The following is a 14,876-nucleotide window of genomic DNA, read 5'->3' on the forward strand; positions in this document are numbered from 1 at the left end:
CATATACCGGTATACGGAAGATGAACACTCAACTTACTTCCTTGACAGATAGATCCACATTTTTCTTCTCGCCAATTCTCAATGGCTTCCTTGTTTTGCTCGGGAGTACAAAAAAGCTTTAATTGGCATTTTTTTACATTTGTTGTCTGCACAGCCCACCACACAACAGCTTTTAGCTATGTTTAATTCAAGGAAAATGACGCTGGTGTATGGAACTGAATGGAGAGCTTTCCCCCGTGATGGGCGTGGCCTATTTCATGCAGTGTCTCTATGCAAAGGTAGTCAGAAGGCTGCTTTTTTAACAAATAACTTTATGAAATAATATTTAACATTAAATTGTCAACACATCAGCGTAATGCCGCAATTACAAATTACAGAAATCCACAGAGTGCAACGCTTGTTAGAAAATAGTGTTTTCCATGAAAACACCTGTCAGAGTTTTGTCAAGAGCTGGAGGTTGTCTGGAGCCGTTAGTGAGGTTTCAGGATCTGGTGGCGTGACCAATGCGCAATGGCAGGAACCAGAATCCGCGTGTGCGCTCCAGAAAAATCTTCTGTGTCGCTAATGTTAGTTAGCTAGAGCCTGATAACACAAGGTGACTAAAAAGTGACATAGTACATAAATGTTTTAAAACAAAACGTTTATGCAATATGGCAACGCTGCCACCGTCGCCATTCGTGGTGACTAGTTAGCCTACACAACTCGAATTGGCGTTTCAACGGGGGAACAATACAAATGTGGCACATATCCGGTTTACAATTCTGGTTCCGCTGAAGCTGGACAGGGTCTATGCTGGAACGCTGAGAGGTGTAATTCAAGTGTAATGGGAACCAGGCTCTTCTCCTCAGGAAGAGCCATGGTGACGCGAGGTTAAAGGAGGACTTACCCCCTAGATATGTATTAGAACAGTGATTTGAAAATACCTATGGAAAAAACCAAGAAATGACATATGCTCTTGTCTATACTGGACTCTTTGGCTGTGTTGAAGTCCAGATTTTTTTTCGGAAATCGACGCCATTACAGTTTGCCTACTGCCTCAAAAATAATTTATTTGAGAGGGGCCATATCTGTATAAATATCAGCAACTAGCCAACGCTGGTGGCCTGTTTGGAAAGAGCTTTGCTCAAAATGGTTGAAAGTTATATCAATTTGGTAATTCAGTGGCGAACTAGAAATTTAATTATTTTTCTGCATGTAACTCTATGGAAACTACTCAAACTACGTTACGGGAGCAAAGTGACATGGGCTCGTTAACAGCAGCACACCCACAATAGGACAAACCTCTCGCTCTGGGGTAACACAATGCGAGATTTCTCCACGTAATTCCCTCGTCTAACTAGAGATAAACCGCGCAATGAAATCCGTTTTTAATTTGCGTTTTGGGGGTTTTCGTGATTCTTGATGAAATTTACAGCACCTATGATTTTTCCTCATAGGGCGCAGAGCAGGACAGAGCTCTTCTCCTCCTCGGAGCACACACACACAGACAGAGCCAGTTGCTCTGCTCTGCTGACTGAAAGCCCCCGCCTCTCACTGCTGCTGTGTGCAGTGTGCGCGCGCCCCGCGGGTGCATGAGCGAGCAGAGCAGACTCTCCCGTTTGACTGGCCGAGAGAAAGTGCTTCCAATGAAATGTCAGACTGTGCACAGAGAGCACTGGAGAAAGTGCTCCAGACAGCAAAACACACACACAGCGAGTCAACCCCCCCCCCCCCCCCCCCGTTGCTTGTACACAGTGACGATATTACAGCAGCCGATGTGTTTAGACCAGCTTTGTCACGTTGTCACGTTGTCACGTCGTAGTATAGCGTTATATTTTACATGTGCGCTAAACTGCGACGCTATTTGTTTGCGGAAATATCAGACTGCTCTCTGCTCTCAGAGCACAGAGAGCCCAGCTGCTGCTGCGCGCCGCGCGCCCCCGGAGCTTGAGGCTCGTCCATGAGGTTACAGTACGACTCTCTCCTGCCCGCTCCCACCTGCCTGGGCTTGAGACAGTGCTTCCAACTCGGACTGATAATATAAACATCATCATTCGAGCTTATTCAGGTAAGATATTAATAAAGTAGTGACACATTCAGCGGGAAACTAACTATAATTAAGACATGTGCCAACTTTGACAACGTTTGGTTCAGTATTTTAACTCATTAAGTGCCATAGACGACCTAACTCGTCTTACATAATCCAGCGCTTGAGTGCCAAGGACGAGCTAACTCGTCTTACATAAACATTTTTTTTTTTTGACGGTGGGACATCAATCAACCCCTTTTACATCTTCGAGATAACTATTGGAGCAAGACAATGTGTGTAATCTATTTTACCGACCACTAAGTGGCGACAGAGACCGAGAGAAGCCACAGCCACGGACCCGTGGACCAAAAGCAGCCTCCTCCCGCGGAAATGGCTTGGCGATTTTACAGTCAGAAGGCCGGAGACACACACACAGAACGGACAGAGATCCCCTCCGCCCCGGAGCCGCGGAGCAACGCGCGAACACACACACACACACACACACACACACACACACACACACACACACACACACACACACACACACACACACACACACCGCGGGAGCAAGCCATTCAAGGAAATGGCGAGGCGATTTGACAGTAATCCATTTCAGACTCGTCTTGCCCGAGAGCGGCCGCACGCAGACAGGCAGGCAGGCAGCAGCAGCAACGCGCTTCTGACACGCCCGCTGTTAGAGCCAGGGGGAAGGAGGAGAAGACACACGGAGGGAGGAGTTTGAATGAGAGGGGTGTTTCCTGTTGTTATGGAGGAAATTACTGTTCAAAACTATTGTTTAGAATGTCTGACGGTCTTACTGATGCCAAAAATGAATGGTTAAAGTGACTGTTTCACAAAAAGCCATTTATCTCTGAATAAATTTCCAGACGCTGAAACCATGCTGTACTCAACGGCTAATATCTACATAACTACTAACTCTGCAAACTAACTCTTTTAGACAGAGAAAGCACACATTCTATTAGTTATTTTTAGATGATTGGTGTTCATGAATTCTTAACAGAAAAGAATCCTCGGCTGTTCTAAAATGAGCCAGAATCGTCAAAAACACCCCTGGCACAACTTACCTACAGGAATGAAAACATGGCTGGCACTCAATGAGTTAAGAGCAAACTTCAATAAGAATAGGCTTGGAGTTCTGAGGAGCTGAAAGGGTACAGGGGGGGTAGGGGAGTAATTATCTTGAAATCCCATAGTCTTTGGTTCACCATGACGTCATGACGTGTCAAATATCCCATTCATTTGAGAAAGAAAAAAAAAGCAGTCTTTGACCCTAAGAGGGCGCTTATGCCAGATATGCTGCTGAAAAATGATACAAATGGTAAAATGGCAACAGTTTGGTGTCAAATGTGGAAATTCTGACCAGAATTCTTCACACATCACCCCCAAAGTCATATATATTGGTTAAAAGCTGAAAAAAAGTGTTTTGGAGGTAAGTTCTCCTTTAAGCTGGAGGTGGTACCACATTTGATCGGCTCGTAAATTCTCTATGCAGGAAAAACCTGAATATTTGGCAAACAGTGTGTCTAATTAACATTGTCAGAGCATGACTCAGTCAAACAGTGTGACTAATTAACATTGTCAGGACATGACTCAGTCAAACAGTGTGTCTAATTAACATTGTCAGAGCATGACTCAGTCAAACAGTGTGACTAATTAACATTGTCAGGACATGACTCAGTCAAACAGTGTGTCTAATTAACATTGTCAGAGCATGACTCAGTCAAACAGTGTGACTAATTAACATTGTCAGAGCATGACTCAGTCAAACAGTGTGACTAATTAACATTGTCAGGACATGACTCAGTCAAACAGTGTGACTAATTAACATTGTCAGGGCATGACTCAGTCAAACAGTGTGACTAATTAACATTGTCAGGGCATGACTCAGTCAAACAGTGTGACTAATTAACATTGTCAGGACATGACTCAGTCAAACAGTGTGTCTAATTAACATTGTCAGAACATGACTCAGTCAAACAGTGTGTCTAATTAACATTGTCAGGACATGACTCAGTCAAACAGTGTGACTAATTAACATTGTCAGGACATGACTCAGTCAAACAGTGTGACTAATTAACATTGTCAGGACATGACTCAGTCAAACAGTGTGACTAATTAACATTGTCAGGACATGACTCAGTCAAACAGTGTGTCTAATTAACATTGTCAGGACATGACTCAGTCAAACAGTGTGTCTAATTAACATTGTCAGGACATGACTCAGTCAAACAGTGTGACTAATTAACATTGTCAGGACATGACTCAGTCAAACAGTGTGACTAATTAACATTGTCAGAGCATGACTCAGTCAAACAGTGTGACTAATTAACATTGTCAGGACATGACTCAGTCAAACAGTGTGTCTAATTAACATTGTCAGAGCATGACTCAGTCAAACAGTGTGTCTAATTAACATTGTCAGAGCATGACTCAGTCAAACAGTGTGTCTAATTAACATTGTCAGGACATGACTCAGTCAAACAGTGTGACTAATTAACATTGTCAGGACATGACTCAGTCAAACAGTGTGACTAATTAACATTGTCAGGACATGACTCAGTCAAACAGTGTGACTAATTAACATTGTCAGGACATGACTCAGTCAAACAGTGTGTCTAATTAACATTGTCAGGACATGACTCAGTCAAACAGTGTGACTAATTAACATTGTCAGAGCATGACTCAGTCAAACAGTGTGTCTAATTAACATTGTCAGGACATGACTCAGTCAAACAGTGTGTCTAATTAACATTGTCAGAGCATGACTCAGTCAAACAGTGTGACTAATTAACATTGTCAGAGCATGACTCAGTCAAACAGTGTGACTAATTAACATTGTCAGGACATGACTCAGTCAAACAGTGTGACTAATTAACATTGTCAGAGCATGACTCAGTCAAACAGTGTGTCTAATTAACATTGTCAGGACATGACTCAGTCAAACAGTGTGACTAATTAACATTGTCAGGGCATGACTCAGTCAAACAGTGTCTAATTAACATTGTCAGGACATGACTCAGTCAAACAGTGTGTCTAATTAACATTGTCAGGGCATGACTCAGTCAAACAGTGTGACTAATTAACATTGTCAGAGCATGACTCAGTCAAACAGTGTGACTAATTAACATTGTCAGAGCATGACTCAGTCAAACAGTGTGTCTAATTAACATTGTCAGAGCATGACTCAGTCAAACAGTGTGTCTAATTAACATTGTCAGGACATGACTCAGTGAAACAGTGTGTCTAATTAACATTGTCAGGACATGACTCAGTCAAACAGTGTGTCTAATTAACATTGTCAGGGCATGACTCAGTCAAACAGTGTGACTAATTAACATTGTCAGGGCATGACTCAGTCAAACAGTGTGTCTAATTAACATTGTCAGGGCATGACTCAGTCAAACAGTGTGTCTAATTAACATTGTCAGGACATGACTCAGTCAAACAGTGTGACTAATTAACATTGTCAGGACATGACTCAGTCAAACAGTGTGACTAATTAACATTGTCAGAGCATGACTCAGTCAAACAGTGTGACTAATTAACATTGTCAGGACATGACTCAGTCAAACAGTGTGTCTAATTAACATTGTCAGGACATGACTCAGTCAAACAGTGTGACTAATTAACATTGTCAGAGCATGACTCAGTCAAACAGTGTGTCTAATTAACATTGTCAGGACATGACTCAGTCAAACAGCGTGACTAATTAACATTGTCAGGACATGACTCAGTCAAACAGTGTGTCTAATTAACATTGTCAGGACATGACTCAGTCAAACAGTGTGTCTAATTAACATTGTCAGAGCATGACTCAGTCAAACAGTGTGACTAATTAACATTGTCAGGACATGACTCAGTCAAACAGTGTGACTAATTAACATTGTCAGAGCATGACTCAGTCAAACAGTGTGTCTAATTAACATTGTCAGTGATAGAGAAGGAGAAACAAATAACGATGCACTGCCCAAGGTTTCAGCAAAGAGGAGAAGTCCTCTCTATGGGGCTGGGTGAGATGTCAGTGTGAGTCTATGTGTCAAATGGAATGGAACTTATAGCATAATTATGCAAATAGGCCTATAGCTTATTGATTAGGAAATATTGATTAGGAAATGGCATGGAACTTATATTTTTCTCCAACAGTCAGGACATGACTCAGTCAAACAGTGTGTCTAATTAACATTGTCAGGACATGACTCAGTCAAACAGTGTGTCTAATTAACATTGTCAGAGCATGACTCAGTCAAACAGTGTGACTAATTAACATTGTCAGAGCATGACTCAGTCAAACAGTGTGACTAATTAACATTGTCAGGACATGACTCAGTCAAACAGTGTGACTAATTAACATTGTCAGGACATGACTCAGTCAAACAGTGTGACTAATTAACATTGTCAGGGCATGACTCAGTCAAACAGTGTGACTAATTAACATTGTCAGGACATGACTCAGTCAAACAGTGTGACTAATTTAACATTGTCAGAGCATGACTCAGTCAAACAGTGTGACTAATTAACATTGTCAGAGCATGACTCAGTCAAACAGTGTGTCTAATTAACATTGTCAGGACATGACTCAGTCAAACAGTGTGTCTAATTAACATTGTCAGGACATGACTCAGTCAAACAGTGTGTCTAATTAACATTGTCAGGGCATGACTCAGTCAAACAGTGTGTCTAATTAACATTGTCAGGGCATGACTCAGTCAAACAGTGTGTCTAATTAACATTGTCAGGGCATGACTCAGTCAAACAGTGTGACTAATTAACATTGTCAGGACATGACTCAGTCAAACAGTGTGACTAATTAACATTGTCAGGACATGACTCAGTCAAACAGTGTGTCTAATTAACATTGTCAGAGCATGACTCAGTCAAACAGTGTGTCTAATTAACATTGTCAGAGCATGACTCAGTCAAACAGTGTGTCTAATTAACATTGTCAGAGCATGACTCAGTCAAACAGTGTGTCTAATTAACATTGTCAGAGCATGACTCAGTCAAACAGTGTGTCTAATTAACATTGTCAGGACATGACTCAGTCAAACAGTGTGTCTAATTAACATTGTCAGGACATGACTCAGTCAAACAGTGTGTCTAATTAACATTGTCAGGGCATGACTCAGTCAAACAGTGTGTCTAATTAACATTGTCAGGACATGACTCAGTCAAACAGTGTGTCTAATTAACATTGTCAGGACATGACTCAGTCAAACAGTGTGTCTAATTAACATTGTCAGGACATGACTCAGTCAAACAGTGTGTCTAATTAACATTGTCAGAGCATGACTCAGTCAAACAGTGTGTCTAATTAACATTGTCAGAGCATGACTCAGTCAAACAGTGTGTCTAATTAACATTGTCAGGGCATGACTCAGTCAAACAGTGTGTCTAATTAACATTGTCAGGACATGACTCAGTCAAACAGTGTGACTAATTAACATTGTCAGGACATGACTCAGTCAAACAGTGTGTCTAATTAACATTGTCAGGGCATGACTCAGTCAAACAGTGTGACTAATTAACATTGTCAGGACATGACTCAGTCAAACAGTGTGTCTAATTAACATTGTCAGAGCATGACTCAGTCAAACAGTGTGTCTAATTAACATTGTCAGAGCATGACTCAGTCAAACAGTGTGTCTAATTAACATTGTCAGGACATGACTCAGTCAAACAGTGTGTCTAATTAACATTGTCAGGACATGACTCAGTCAAACAGTGTGACTAATTAACATTGTCAGGGCATGACTCAGTCAAACAGTGTGTCTAATTAACATTGTCAGGGCATGACTCAGTCAAACAGTGTCTAATTAACATTGTCAGGGCATGACTCAGTCAAACAGTGTGACTAATTAACATTGTCAGGACATGACTCAGTCAGAAACATGAAATGTCTTCAAAATGACGAAATACACTGGAGGGGGGTCTTTAAATAGTTAGAGAAGTATAATAGAAGTACAATAGTATAAAATAAAATAACAGTAAGCTCCTGCACTTTTTCTTCTGCAGCTTCTTGTGTACTGTAGAGTTGTTTTGTGTTGACTGTGTTTCTTTTATATACTCTTGCTGAAGCCTCTTGGCCAGGTCATTGACTGCATGGACTTGAGTATCCCGGTTACTGTCGGGGTTTTGGAGTATCCCGTTTTTGTGTTTGCTCATTTAAACAGCATATCCCGGTTTCAGAAAGCTGGATAAGCCCTTATCCCGGTTTTGAGAAAGCCGGTTATGCTAGCTGGAGTACTCCGAAAGAACCCGGGATACTGCTGCATGTATACACCTTATCCTGCTTTCTGACCGCAGCAGACTACCTGCGCAGGCGCTGCTTCAGCCAAGTCTCACTTCTGGAGCGATGAGGAAATGGAGTTTTGCGGAGTTTTGTCTTTCGGTGATGAAAGAATTAAATACTTGGCAGCTTAGATAGGAGAAAGCATATATATGCTGCCCTATTCAAGTCTGTAGTATACAGACTACAGGACGAAGGTGTTGTGACTCAAATGAAACGGGGACAGACAAACGCAAACGGTGACGCAAACGGGGACAGACCACCGTGAAGACGGAATCCAAGGGAATCCCACACAGTCTTGGCCCAAAAAAGGTGAATGACGTCACACGCAGCCAATACAAGCGAAAATATAATAATAATAATAATGACGCCGGTTTGTATTGTAAAGATCACAGGCGCCTGCGCAAGTAGCATGCAGTGATCAGTAACCGGGATACTAGTACTGATCATGTATACAGGGATATGAATAAGCTGCTTTCTCTCTCTTCCATGTAAACGCCATATCCCGAATATGATCAAAACCGGGATAAGCCTCATAACCGGGATACTCAAGTCCTTGTAAACGCAGTCGGTGAGAACTGGTTCTCAATTGATTTCACCTGGTTAAATAAAGGTAAAAAACACACACACCGTCCGTAGGTTTCAACCTAGTCTTGTTTTTAGCTGACCCGCGATAGCGAGGCAGCTCTACATTTTCCGGGTGTCCCTGAGTGAGTTTGTGACTGATTGACTGAGGCCCAGTTTACATGACGACGCTTCCTGCATAAAACGTCAGACTTTTGTTGTCTTTTGTGGCCTTCTGTTTATGTGACAGCGGCATTATTGGGGCCTGAAAATGCAAAGAAGTGCAACCAGGTTGCAGAGTGGAAATCTTTGATAATGCCACCCTTACTGTCGCCGTGTGAAGTGGCAATATGCAATTCTGTGAAAACTGTGACGACACGGGCCCACTTTGCACATGGAAGGATGTAAATACCGCATAAACAGGATTTACCGGAATGAAATCACCATCACCAAAATCACCATCTCCTCATTTGCTACTATGTGATTTTAGGGGATTGCTATCTACCTCTGTGTTCTATTTCACTGTTGTGTATTGTATGTTGTATGTGTATTACCTTGCTAATAGTAAGTCTCATCATTTTTTTGTACCATGATGTACAGTATCTTGATTGTTTAGGCACTAGGATTTTCTTTTATTTCTGTATTTGATATGTACTGTGTGTGCACAGGACTCTGTGTGCCCAGGGACTACAGATGCAAATTAGCTTTTAGCTATCTCTGGTGCAATATGTTTATTGTGTACTGTCCCTGCTCAAATAAACAATAAAGATGAAGATAAAGATAAAGAAAACAAAGGGCATTCATCTAACATCAATAATATATGTAATCTTCATGACATCAGAGTCTGATAACGAGCCAAATGAGGTGCTAAAAATACATAACGTGCGATAAGTTAACACGTTAACTGCCAACGACGTACTGATACGTCAAGCAGAATCCAACCGTTAACTGCCAGCGACGTATGGATACGTCAAAAAAATCGTTTTTTTTTTTTTGACGGTGGATCGTTGATCTGGCCCTTTTGCATCTTCTATTATACTGTTAGAGCCGCCGGGCGTGTGCAATCCATTCCGCCGACCCACTGAGTGGCGACGGTGCTCAGACTATTGAGTGTTGTTTGGCCAGAAACGCACGCATTCCAGCTGAGCTCAACCGAGGACCCAGAAGCGAACGAGCCTCATTCTCATACTGTAGGCGAAAACCTTTCACACGGGCGCACGGCGGTGGGGGCTTCCAAAGGTGGACTGGGTGGAAAGCACACTTTGAAGCGCGCAGCATAAGCCTAGAGTCACACAAGGCTTCGTCAAAGCTCTCAACCGAAAATCCAAGAACGGATTAAGCCACATCCACGCTCGCCGACGAGGGGCCGCCAGAGAGAGAGGCTGCTGCTCACTGCTCAGACAGGCAGGAGAGACTGGCTTGTGACTGACAAACACGGAGACACGCCCACGGAGGGAGGAGTTGTAAGGAGAGGGGGTGCGGGTGCTGCTATGGAGGAAATTACTGTTCAGAACTATATTGTTTATGTCTGATGTCTCACTGATGCCAAAAATAAATGGTTAAAGTGACTGTTTGATATTGAATTTCACAAAACTGCGATTATCTCAGCTTTTTGTCTCAGACGCTGAAACCATGCTGTACTCAACGGCTAATATCTACATAACTACTAACTCTACAAACTAACTCTTTTAGACAGAGAAAGCACACATTCTATTAGTACTTTTGTGAACTTTGTGTTGACAAACTCCAAGCAGAAAATTATCCTTGGCTCTTGTAAAATGAGCCAGAATCCTCAAAAAAACCCTCTGGCAAAAGCTACCTACAGTAAAAAAAAAAAGGCTGGCAGTGAATGTGTTAACATTACAGCAAATTGCAGACCCTCAAACTCACGGCCAGCTACATCGATTTCCTCTGCCAAAATTCTCCAAAGAAAACAGGTCTTTTTATAGGACTTTACTGCATTTTTATTATTCAATCTGCAGCAGTGTTGACTACTTTCCTTGGAAAAGAGTTGGAAACACTGCGGGTCAGCCATACAGTATACTAGCTTTTATACTTGACTAGTCTTGTTTTTCTTTTCTCCCGGGAGGAGGAGAGCGTGTGTGTGTGTGTGTGTGTGTGTGTGTGTGTGTGTGTGTGTGTGTGTGTGTGTGTGTGTGTGTGTGTGTGTGTGTGTGTGTGTGTGTGTGTGTGTGTGTGTGCGCGCGCGCGTGCGTGCGTGAGTGTGTCGTGCCTGTGAAGCAGGCTGTTTTTAATGCAGCAACGGCCTCAACAACAGCGCTCTGGCACACACGTTTTGGCCGACCAATGGTTGCATTTGCATCAGTCAGTCAGGGACATTTGGGAATGTAGAGCTGGCGCCGCTAGTCGCGGCCAGGAGGCCAGCTAAAAAGACACTTTTTCTTGCTCAGGTTCAGTAAGCACAACCATAATGACTGTAACCCATATAGGGCAATTGGGTACATTTGTACTGACTGCAAGGTAAACCAGAAGCTGGTTGGCTTCATTTCTCTGTTGAATTAAAGTCCCTGGAAACCAGAAATATTTCTTTATTATTTAGCATTTTGAGTTCATCACATCACAGGACCCTATGTTAATAAGCCACCAGCCAAATTTGAACGATGATGAACGTCGCAAAGTATATAAATTTAGGTTTGACAGTCGTGGCAAAACTCATGAGAATCAATTATTTTTTAGAGTGTATTTTCTCCCGCGGACTGTGTGGGCGTGTCCCGTCTGCAGCAGGTTTTCTGAGAGAGAGAGAGCGCGAGACAGAGGGGGGGAGGGAAACGCAGAAAGAGATCGAGTGCATGTGTCGAACACACACACACACACACACACGTGTGTGTGTGTGTGTGTGTGTGTGTGTGTGTGTGTTCGTTGCTCGGAGAGGGAGAGAGAGAGACTTGCTGCGACTGCACAGCGCCACTGTGTCTGTGTGTGTGTGTGTGTGTGTGTGTGAGAGAGAGTAACCTCGCGTCACCAGCCTGTGTGTCTCTCTCTGTGCTCTCTCTCTCACTAGTCCTGAGAGAGAGAGAGAGAGAGAGAGAGAAGCATAGCGCTTGGCACGACGGCACACAGAGTGGGAGGGAGACGGACAGCGAGGGAGCGCTGTCACTGGGGGCAAAGAACGGACAAAAGGAGGGTGGGTGCGGATTGCGCGCGTGTACAAAGGTTATATAGAGCTTATGACGTCATAAGCTCCTGCGTTTTAGCACCTCGCGCACTGCTCTCTTCAATGAGGAAGTACTTTGTACAATCTTGTAGAAAAGTGTCGATTTTAAGGCTTTGGGTTGAAAGTAATGTATAATAATTTCTGAGGGACACAATTACTAACATAAGACCCTAAATAACATAGTTAGAACGTTTTTGTGGATTTTGGTTTCCAGGGACTTTAAGCACAGTAGTGAATGATGTTCCATGTTATATGTATTTCACATGTGTATATTTCTAGTCATTTATCCTGAGTCATCTTATATGACGTTTGGTGTTCAACCAACCAAAATTCTCTCATGTCACTCCCCTCTTCCGTGACCTTCACTGGCTTCCCATCTCGGCTCGCATCAAATTCAAGACACTGGTACTGGCCTACAGGGCAGTCCACATGTCAGCCCCTTCGTATCTGCAATCTATGGTCAAGTTCCAAACTTCTCATCGCTCCCTCCGCTCCTCCACCCGTCCAGATCACCTCACTCCTCCATCGCTACGTGGGCTCCAAAGTCGCCCGTCCCGATCGCGACTCTTCTCGTCCCTGGCCCCTCAATGGTGGAATGAGCTCCCCCCTTCAGTCAGAACGGCCGAATCACTGCCAATCTTTCGGCGGAGACTAAAAAAATCACCTTTTCAGGCTACACCTGGGCCCTTCTTGAACTAACATCTTTTAATAAAACAAAAACAAAAACAAAACTAATGCTACATGTTACTTATTCCTTCTCAAACTACTTCCTACATGGTGCTAGTCTATCAAAATATCTTAGCTGTCATTGATTGTGTTGCATAGTGGTTTTCTGTACTGTTGACAAATTGTGATATTGTAAGTCGCTTTGGACAAAAGCATCTGCTAAATGACATAATGTAATGTAATGTAATGTAATGTTATATTATCCTCTATGTTTCCTCTTTGTGACTCAGTTTGGCCGCTCAGAGATGATCCTGAACTGCCTGAACCCAAAGTTTGCCAAGAAGTTTGTCCTCGATTATTATTTCGAGATGGTGCAGAGGCTGAAGTTCTGCGTGTACGACATTGACAACGACACCTACGACCTGGGTGATGATGATTTTCTGGGGGAGCTTGAATGTACCTTGGGCCAGGTGAACTTGACTTTTTCACACCATAAATAGCTGTGATTGAACAATTGTCATGTAGTTATAATAGTCCATTTGATAATTATTGAATGTTGCTCACACACTTCCTTGCTCATTTGGCTCACTGCTGCTATAATCGCCAGTGCATGTGAGAATTGTTTCAATTGGGTCTAAAATAAAGAGCCCATTAGGGACCTGTACATAGATGGTAATTTTGCATCCTTTGATCTTCTGAGAAGGAAATTTGAGTTGCCCAACACACACTGGCTTAGATACCTACGAGTCACACATTACGTTAGATCCAAGATTCTGGATTCTGAGGCTCTCCCAAGTGAACATGTTTTTCTTTACGTTTTGTTAAGCCCCCCTCATTCTAGGCATCTTATCACTTATCACTCACTGATGACATCACAATTGCTCGAGTGACCATTACTTATCACATCATGGAGTGCTCGAGTGACATCACTCAGTGGCATGCACAATTTCTCAACTCCGCATGTCATAGGCATTGTGACATCATTACTGACCAAAATCATCACAAATCTCACAATGTGAGACGTGGGACGAAAATTGCAGAGAAACAAACAGAACCCACTTACTTACTGATGATGATGATAGCAGTTAATTTGTTTAAATGCACTTCACTGTCCTTGTTTGTTTAGCTTTTATGCATACCTTTCCCCCCCCTGTGCGAGTGCATTGAGAGCAATTGAGAGTCAAATTCATTGTATGTCTACATACTTGGCAAATAAAGCTGATTCTGATTCTGATATTTACTCATATATACTCGTGCGTTTTCACATACCTACTACCTGCAATTACCACTCATATTTACTCATGAGTTTTGTGTGCAGATTGTGTCCAGTAAGCAGATGACTCGATCTCTGTTGCTGAAGGACAAGAGGCCTGCAGGACATGGGACCATCACAGTGAGTGGAATACTGAATGGCGTATTTAACCTACAGACGCAAATGGATTTTTTTTTTAAATAATTTTTATACATTTTTCGAAAGAGTTACAAATGCTTATGCAAATAATAAAATAATAAACAAAACACAATGAAAATATTAACAAAGTCAAAAAATGAAAGGAAAGCCGTCTGTAAAAATGGGTTTTAAATCATTAGGCAAATTTGGACGTTAGCGGCCCTAAGTGCCAGTGAGAGATAACTGAATTTTTAGCTGGTCGGCACAGCGGCCAGCTCTAGAGACCTGAATGTCACTGACTGACTGAGTGAGAGATGAAATTCCACCATTGGTTGGTCGTGGCATGTGGCACACCCATACACAATGTGAGTTGGCACATACACGCTCTCCCGACCTCACCAGACAGGACTCTGTTTGCTAGCCAGCCTCAGACAGTGCTGCAGTTGTAGCCTGCAGCTAGCTGGCTGGCTGGCTAACAAGCCATGACAAGAGTCATGTAAAAAAAATGGGATTTTAAATGTGTCAGACGATTGTTTCGTACATCAGAGACAAAGCTATTTCAACAGCAGCAGACAAGAGTTCTGGCTAGCATCGCTGCTAGCGCTAGCTGCTAGCGCTAGCTGCTAGCCATTAGCTACAGATCGCTAGGTGACTAGTCTCTCAAGCCAGACTGTCTCTTCTACATTCTGTAGAAGAGACAGTCATATACTGTACAGTGGGTACTTCACGCACACAGAGCCTGGTCAAACGAAGTTCGAACTGATGC

The 14,876-nt window shown here is 42.7% G+C and overlaps 1 protein-coding gene across 3 annotated transcripts in view; it reads left to right on the forward strand.

Moving 5' to 3' along the window:
• LOC310797343 (copine-3-like) overlaps window positions 1-14,876 on the forward strand; it is a 51,982-nt gene that overhangs the window by 12,454 nt on the left and 24,652 nt on the right. For all 3 annotated transcript variants that reach the window (XM_083659712.1, XM_083659713.1, XM_083659714.1), the window contains 2 exons: window positions 13,011-13,190; window positions 14,039-14,113. In XM_083659712.1, the coding sequence (XP_083515838.1) occupies window positions 13,011-13,190; window positions 14,039-14,113 (255 nt within the window). The remainder of the gene's footprint in view (window positions 1-13,010; window positions 13,191-14,038; window positions 14,114-14,876) is intronic.

This window comes from Poromitra crassiceps (assembly GCF_964638095.1).
Source record: "Poromitra crassiceps genome assembly, chromosome: 2".
NCBI lineage: Eukaryota > Metazoa > Chordata > Actinopteri > Beryciformes > Melamphaidae > Poromitra > Poromitra crassiceps.